This window comes from Otolemur garnettii, unplaced genomic scaffold, assembly GCF_000181295.1.
Source record: "Otolemur garnettii isolate 467f Iridium unplaced genomic scaffold, OtoGar3 scaffold00001, whole genome shotgun sequence".
Taxonomy (NCBI): domain Eukaryota; kingdom Metazoa; phylum Chordata; class Mammalia; order Primates; family Galagidae; genus Otolemur; species Otolemur garnettii.
In genome coordinates, this window is record NW_003852396.1 from 71,951,352 (window position 1) to 71,960,399 (window position 9,048).

At 40.4% G+C, this 9,048-nt stretch overlaps 1 protein-coding gene across 1 annotated transcript in view; it reads right to left on the reverse strand.

The window, feature by feature from the left end:
• CKAP5 (cytoskeleton associated protein 5) overlaps positions 1-9,048 on the reverse strand; it is a 144,593-nt gene that overhangs the window by 51,374 nt on the left and 84,171 nt on the right. The window contains exons 14-16 of the mRNA XM_023510089.1: positions 3,344-3,457; positions 2,947-3,057; positions 1,905-1,997 (exon numbers count right to left, since the gene is read on the reverse strand). Coding sequence (XP_023365857.1) covers positions 1,905-1,997; positions 2,947-3,057; positions 3,344-3,457 — 318 coding nt within the window. The remainder of the gene's footprint in view (positions 1-1,904; positions 1,998-2,946; positions 3,058-3,343; positions 3,458-9,048) is intronic.

A 9,048-nucleotide genomic window follows, 5' to 3' on the forward strand; every position in this document is an offset into this window, starting at 1 on the left:
ACTAAAAAGTCCTATAACAACACATGGAGCATTTAAAGAAAAAGTGCTGAATCTCAGTAAGAACAGTGGGCTTTCTGGTGATTTAACTTGCCTTGTACTCCTCCTCTCAGCTCCATAGTAGCTTCCAAAGCTATCAGTCTCATAACTACAGTAACTGTGAAAACTGCAGGCAGATCAGGTTTGCAGCTCCTCAAAACCTTCCTACCCAAAGCATTTTCTTATCTGGCAGCCTCCTGGAAAAACCCATCTGGAGGACTTATTTGACTTGACTAGTTAGCTTAGTGGGGAAAGTCCTTATCCCAGTTTTTTTGGAAACAATCAGTGGCACCTGTTTAACACAGCTAACCTCACTGCTGCCTCAGGCTACAATACCATTTAGGGTAAAGGAGATTGGTCAAAAAGGTAAAAAGAAGATACAGGCAGGCAGTGGCTCATCCTTATAATACTAAGCACTTTGGGAGGCTGAGGCAGGAAGATTCCTTGCGGCAGGAGTTCAAGACAAGCCTGAACAACATAGCAAGACCTGCCTCTGTAAAAAAATACAAAATTTAGCTTGACAGAGTTATGTGCGTATAGTCCTAGTTATTTCCGAGGCTGAAGCAGAAGGATCACTTGAGCCCAGGAGTGTGTGGTTGCAGTGAGCTATGACTGCATTCCAGCCCAGGCAACAGAGTGAAACTCCGTCTTTGAAAAGAAAAAAAGGAAAGTGGCTGGGTGCTCACATTTGTAATCCTAGCACTGTGGGAGGCTAACTAAGGTAGATTGCTGGAGCTCAGGATTTTGAGACCAGCCTGGCAAGAGTGAGACCCTGCCCATCTCCACAAAATATAGAAAAATTAGCTGGGCATGGTGGTGCACACCTATAGTCCCAGCTTCTTGGAAGGCTGAGCAGGAGGATCACTTGAGGTTGTACTCTAGCCAGGATGAGAGCAAGACCCTATCTCAAAAATGAACAAATATAAACAAAGCAAACCAAAAAACAATGAAAAAGAAAGATATCTCATTGTTTATCTCTCCACTGAATATTTACAGATTAGACTAGAAAGCTTCTGGGCCTAAATAATGAGAAAAAAGCATTTATATAATGAAAATTATATAAATTATATATGTATATATTTACATATTTATTTATGTATATATAAAAACTCCTAATTACTATCCAAAGTTAACCCTTGAACAACATGATTTTGAACTTCTGCCTCTGGCACCCCTGAGCCAGCAAGACCAACCATTATTCTTCTTCCTTCTCAGCCTATTCAATCTGAAGACAGTGAGGATGAAGACCTTTATGATGATACACTTCTACTCAACGAACAGTAAATTTATTTTCTCTTTCTATAGATTTTCTTACTAATATTTTCTTTTCTCTAGCTTATTTTACTGTAAGAAAACTATCACACGTGTAATCCTAGCACTCTGGGAGGTCAAAGCATGTGGATTGCCTGAGCTCACAGGTTTGAGACCAGCCTGAGCAAGAGTAAGACCCCATCTCTAAAAATAGCTGGGCATTGTGTGGGCACCTATAGCCCCAGCTACTGAGACAAGAGAATCACTTGTTTGAGGTTGCTGTGAGCTGTGACGCCACAGCACTCTACCACAGGCAACAAAGAGAGACTTGGTCTCACAAAAAAGAAAACTGTATATAGTATATACAGCATATAAAATATGTGTTAACCAATAGTTTATGTTATATAAGGCTTCTGGTTAACAGTAGGGTATTTTGGGGGAGTCAGAAGTTACATGCAAATTTTCAGCCATGCAGGGGATTGAAAATGGTCAATGGTTGTTCAATGGTCAACTGTGTTCAATAAAAAGCACTGTCAGAATTACACTTCTGTATCACTCCATAGGATAATGTCATGTAAATCACTTCAATAAAAAAAAAATCTCTAATTAAAAAATACCTGAAAATTAGTTTCTTTCCATCCAGGTTTCTTGGCCAGCATTCTCACTAATGCCTGGCATGGCATTTCAGTTCGGTCCATTAGTTCAACAGCCTTAAATGTAAAACGGGAGAATAAGAGAGTTAAAGGGTTAAAGATGAATTCCAAAGCAAAGTCAGGTAAGTGGTTACCTCTGAAGGACTCAGTAGGGTTAGAGAGGGAACTTATATAGTTTCTGTTATAATGCTTTATTTCTTTGTGTGTCCATGTATCTATAACGCTTTATTTCTCAAGCTTTGTATATGGCTTTTATATTAATATCACTGAAACACTTTTAGTTCACATTGCAAGAATTCACAAATGATTTTCTCTAGGTAAAGTAACAGTTAATAGTTTGTTTGCCTAGTATGTGGCAGAAACCACTTAAAACATGATTTCTCTTACTTGATTTTCGTAAAAATATAGTGAAGTAGAGTAGATTAGAAGCTGCAGAGTATTTAATTTCAAAGATGCACACACTCAGGGCTAAACCTGATGATCAGCAGATGCAGGACTGAAAGGCGCCTGCTTCTCAGTGCTCTTTCAGCTTCTCCACACCCCTCTTCATTATAATCACACAGCATATGTCAAAATGAGCTGTCATGCTTCTTTCCAATGCAGGTTTTCTAGAGCTTTTCATACCAAGGGATAATGTCTATTCTACCAAGGAATCATGATGACAAAGGGGGAGACACACAAATGGGTAAGGGATGGCTTAAGTGGAGAGACCCACTTGCTTCTTAAGTTTATGTCATAATATAATTTAAAAACTAAGGTAAGCCTTATAACTCAAAATAAGAACCTAATATTCTTGAATAAGTATTAAATTATGAGCTTACAGAAGCCATAAAATCCAGATGTTGAAAGATAACACCTACAAAAACCAAACAAAAAATCCTACCTCATCTTTAGTTAACACCAAGAAACATGTTCACTGGTTATAAACCACAGCAATTAGGACAAATACTTCATTTGTCAATTTCATTACTTCCATATAATCTAATTTTCCTCCCTATGCACTTACCTTTTGGAATTCTTCCATACAGGCCAGCCTTTCCTTCCAGTTACTGCTATCTAGAAGCTGTATACAGGTAGGGGGAAGGACAGCTGAAGCTTTTTCTTCACATACTTCTATCTGTAAAACCCAGAACATATTAAAATTAGACATTGCTTAAGGTAACAGACTGCAAGCTTATAAATATACCCTAGCCAAAACTAAATGAATACTCCCATAGGTAGGCGATAGTATCTGAGGCTGCTGTTATACCACCATGAAGAAGTGTTTCCACAGCAGTTTAAGTAAGCTAAAAGCTACCTATTAACCATACATTGTAGAACCTAGCAGAGAAAGAACTCGAATATTCTATCAGGTTTCCTTTTCCACAGTTTTGTGAGTTTGAGGCACTGTGTGTCATACTCACTGAGAGCTCAGGCTCCACTATTTCTTTGGTTTCCAATGCTTTCTTGTTCTTGGTTCCAATACTTCCCATACCTCCTGGTGCAGTTGCTTTCCCCTTCTTAGGTGGTCCACCAGCCTAAAAAGGATTTAAAAAATAAAATAAAACTACTTAAGGATTTAAAACAGTGTTTTTTTAGAGACAAAGTCTCACTGCATTGCCCTCGGTAGAGTGCCGTGGCGTCACAGCTCACAGAAACCTCAAACTCTTGGGCTTAGGCGATTCTCTTGCTTCAGTCTCCTGAGCAACTGGGACTACAGGCTCCTACCACAAAACCCAACTGTTTTTTTGTTGCAGTTTGGCCAGGGTCGGGTTGGAACCTGCCACCCTTGGTATATGGGGCCAGTGCCCTACCCACTGAGTTACAGGCACCACCCTTAAAACAGTGGTTTTTAAAAACACTTTTGGGTCACAACTTAAAAATTTGATTAAAATGAGGGATCACGGCTCGGCACCTGTGGCTCAAGCAGCTAAGGCGCCAGCCACGTACACCTAAGGTGGCGGGTTCGAATCCCCAGCCCGGGCCCGCCAAACAACAATGATGGCTGCAACCAAAAAATAGCCAGGCATTGTGGCAGGTGCCTGTAGTCCCAGCTACTTGGGAGGCTGAGGCAGGAGACTCGCTTGAGCCCAGGAGTTAGAGGTTGCTGTGAGCGTGATGCCACGGCACTCTACCCAGGGGGATAGCTTGAGGCTCCGTCTCAAAAAAAAAAATGAGGGATCACTTAAAAAATAAACATATTTTTTGTGTGTACAAATAAGGCACAGTTTCAAGGTAAGATGGAACCCCTGAAGACCACCCATGGGCCAATTTACAGACCCATATTAAAAACCTTTGATTCGGAATAAGCTAAGGAGAAATGAAACAAAAGTGATGAATTTAAATTACACTACATTTACAAATTAATTTGAGAATGACATGCCTGATGCTTTTAAAAGTCTCTAAATCTTTCCTAAGTTAGTAAAAAACAGTTTCTAAGCCAGAACGTTTACTCAATACTTAACATTAAGGTTCTACAATTAGAGGCAAATATCGTATAACTATATAATAATTTGCAAAGGAAAAAAGGGTTGTCATAGCAACCTATTAGTATTCTAGTTATGTTGAAGATGGCAATCTCACTGAATGTTTTTATTGCTAGTAGTTTTTTTTTTTTTTTGAGACGGAGCCTCTAGCTATCCCCCTGGGTAGAGTGCCATGGCATCACGCTCACAGCAACCTCCAACTCCTGGGCTCAAGCGAGTCTCCTACCTCAGCCTCCCACGTAGCTGGGACTACAGGTGCCCGCCACAACGCCTGGCCATTTTTTGGTTGCAGCCATCATTGTTGTTTGACGGGCCCGGGCTGGAGATTCGAACCCGCCACCTTATGTGTATGTGGCTGGTGCCTTAGCCGCTTGAGCCACAGGCGCCGAGCCTGCTAGTAGTTTTTTAGGTGATCTGCTTGAGCTTTAAGTATATGATCCTATTATATTTAAAAATAATTTTGCCTCATCCTTCTTCATATTAATACATCTTACTTTATTCTCTTGTCTAACTGTAGAGCATTATTAAATAATGATGGCACCAGCAAGCATTTATTTTATTTCTCACTATAACAGGAATATTTCTAGTATTTAACCATTATTAAACATGATGCTGGCTGGCTTTTGGTTTGCTATGCTTACTGCTGTGTGCATATCTATTCATATTTAATCACATATCAAAGTGTTCATCTGTTTCTATACAGCTAAGAATTTTGATCAAGTCATGTTGAAATTTATTATATTACTTTTTAAACCCTGAAATTAGATTTCTTTTGATCTATAAATTTAGTAAGTTTTATAGCATTAACATTGAACTATTCTTATATTCCTGGAATCTACTTTGGTTGGTTGTACTTTTTATTGTAGCACTGGATTGTATCTGCTAATATTGTTTAAATGTTTTCATTTAAATTCATTTCATCCCAGTTTTGAAAGGTCACAAGAAAATAGCAGTATATCACAAAGTATACAGCAATGGTAGTTAATAATATTATAGCAACGTACATCACTATTCGAAAAGTGTATCTTCTGGCCAGGTGAGGTGGCACACACCTGTAATCCTAGCCAAGGGAAGCCAAGGCTGGTGGATGCTTGAGACCAGCTTGAGCAAGAGTGATACCCCTACTGAAAATAGAAAATTAGCCTGATATTGTGTAGTCCAACTACTTAGGAAGCTGAGGTGTAAGGATCACTTGAGCCCAAGAGTTTAAGGTTGCCGTGAGCTATGATGATACCATGGCACTCAATCCCATAGCAGTGGAGTAAGACTGTCTCAAAAAAAAGTGTTCCTTCTACCTACTTTGAATATTTGTTAAGAAATGCCCCAAACCTAAAAAGAAAAAATACAAAGAGAGGACCAAGTCATTCTTCAACATTCAGACCTATTCTGAAACCAATGTTATCTTGACTCTTCCAAGATTTAACTTGTAGTTAGCCAAAGTTAAGACACTATTTTTTTTTTTTTAAGACAGAGCCTCAAGCTGTCCCCCCTGGGTAGAGTACCGTGACATCACAGCTCACAGCAACCTCCAACTTCTGGGCTCAAGTGATTCTCCTGCCTCCACCTCCCAAATAGCTGGGACCACAGGCATCTACCACAACGCCTGGCTATTTTTTGGTTGCAGCTGTCACTGTTGTTTGGTGGGCCCGAGCTGGATTCAAACCCACCACCTTAGGTGCATGTGGCTGGTGCCTTAGCCACAGGGGCTGAGCCAGAACATCTCTTCTTTTTTTTTTTTTGAGACAGAGCCTCAAGCTATCCCCCTGGGTAGAGTGCTGCAGTGTCACAGCCCACAGCAAACTCCAACTCCTGGGCTCAAGAGAGTCTCCTGCCTCAGCCTCCCAAGTGGCTGGGACCATAGGTGCCCGCCACAACGCCCAGCTTTTTTGGTTGCAGCCGTCGTTGTTTTGGTGGGCCAGGGCTGGATTTGAACCCACCACCTTAGGTGTATGTGGCTGGCGGCTTAGCCACTTGAGCCACAGGGGCCAAGTCAGAACACCTCTTCTTGATCTTTCCCTATCATATCATTCTCTGTGATACCTTGCTTAAAAGATCTTATACTTACCTTTTTCTTGTTAATAGACATATATATATACACTAATTAACTGATTTATAATCCCATATTCTAGCTGGTTCAGTGAATTTGATGTTAATATTGTTCTACTAAATTTTTTTTTTTGAGACAGAGTCTTATTGCATTGCCCTTAGAGTGCTCTGACTTTAATAACCTCAAACTCTTGGGATCCTCTTGTCTCAGCTTCCCAAGTAGCTAGGACTACAGGTGCCCACCACAACATGTGGCTATGCTTTAGAGATGGAGGACTCGCTCTTGCTCAGGCTGGTATCCAAATCCTGAGCTCAGGCAATCCACCTACCTCAGCCCCCCAGAGGGCTAGGATTACAGGCGTGAGACAACATGCCTGGCCTTACTAATGTTTTCAAAATGAGAACAGAAAAAGGTTGCCCCTGTGTTTTTATTTCTTTATATTTTTTTTGCAGTTTTGGCTGGGGCCGGGCTTGAACCCACCACCACCATATGTGACCAGTGCCCTGCTCCTTGAGCCACAGGTGCCACCCATAATGTTTTTGTTTTTGAAGAACTCTTCACAATAAGAGAAGGCCAGCTAGATTGGGCATGAAATGGTTCAGAGAGATAAGTGGCAAGTGGGTCACAGTACAAAAATGAACATGTCTTTGAGACAGAAACTGGTGAGAAAGGAGAAAATAGCTGCTAATTCCTTATATTAGAATGTTGAGGAGATAGCATGAAAGTATATGAAAGTAATATGAAAGTATACAGAGTCTGTATCTAAATATACCTAGATTCAAATCCTAGTTCTGCAACTCTATTTGTTCCACAAAGGTACGCCCAGTTGCTACCATATGCCCCAAACTATTCTATGTATGGGGGATCAAGCAGTGACAAGATTTCTACCCTTTAAGGTTTACAGTATCATGGCAAGACAGAAAACAAACAACAGAAATATCAGAGCATGTGCAGGACATTTAATCTCAGTCTTAGCTTCATTTTTTTTTTTTTAAATAGGGATCACAAAATATCTAACTCAACAGTTGTCATGATGATTAAATGACATTATGAAGGTAAAATGCTTTGCAAAATGATGCTCACTAAATATCAGTTCTCTACCCCTAACTCCATGCTGGAGGGTTCCAGGTGGGGCTGTGAGCGGCCAAAGGGCCTCAAACTTTTTGCATCTGCAGCAGATAAGAGAGCCCACAAGGCATGTATTCATTAAAAGAATGCCATATTTGCTACTGGGCATTTGCCCCACTTTATATGATAAAAGGTAAGAAGACCTAGACTAGTAAGGAGACTCAGCAATATTATCAGGAAAATGACCAAGAAGACATTATTATTATTATTATCAGTAAATGCCTGGCCACATTTTATTTCATTATTTAATAATATTTTCTGACCCCTTAAAATGTACTCACCTATATAGTCAAAAGATATTTTAACAAGTATACAGTCAAAAGATATTTTGACAAGGGTGCCAGGACCATTCAATGGGGAAAGGATAGCCTGTTCAACAAATAGTGCTAGAAAAACTGAGTATCCAGATGCAAAAGAATTGAACAGTATATACAAAAATTAACTCAAGAAAAGAACAAAGTCCCAAATGTAAGACCTAAAACTAAAAAACTCTCAAACAAAACACAGGGCAAAAACGTCACAACATGGATTTGGCAATGGTTTCTTAGATATAACACAAATGGTACAAGTAACAAAAGGAAAAATAAATTTGACTTCATGAAAGTTAAATTTTACGTATCAAAAGATATTATCAATGAGGTAAAAAGATAAGGCACAGAATGGGAGAAAATATTTGTAAATCACACATCTGATAAAGGATTAATACAAAAAATACAAAGAGAACTCCTAAAACTCAACAATAAAAATATCAAGGCTCGGCGCCTGTGGCTCAAGTGGCTAAGGCGCCAGCCACATACACCTAAGGTTGTAGGTTTGAATCCAGTCCGGACCCACCAGAACAACAATGATGGCTGCAACCAAAAAATAGCCAGGCATTGTGGCGGGTGCCTGTGGTCCCAGCTACTCAGCAGGCTGAGGCAGGAGACTTGCTTGAGCCCAGGAGTTGGAGGTTGCTGTGAGCTGTGATGTAGTGGCATTCTACCCAGGGGGACAGCTTGAGGCTCTTGTCTAAAAAAAAAAAAAAAAAAAAAAAAAACCCAAAAAACTAGCTCAGCACCCCATAGCACAGTGGTTATGGAGCCAGCCACATACACTGAAGTTGGTGGGTTCAAACTCGGCCTGGGCCAGCTAACCAACAATGACAACTGCAACAAAAAATAGCCAGGCGTTGTGGCAGGTGACTATAGTCCTAGTTACTTGGGAGGCCAGAGAATCGCTTGAACCCAAGAGTTTGAGGTTGCTGTGAGCTGGGACGTCACAGCACTCTATTGAGGGTGACATAGTAAAATTCTGTCTCAAAAAAAAAAAAATCAAAAAACTCAATTAAAAAATGGACAAAATGGGCTCGGTGCCTGTGGCTCAAGTGGCTAAGATGCCAGCCACATACACCTAAGGTGGCGGGTTTGAATCCAGCCTGGGCCCGCCAAACAACCATTTGACGGCTGCAACCAAAAAACAGCCGGGTATT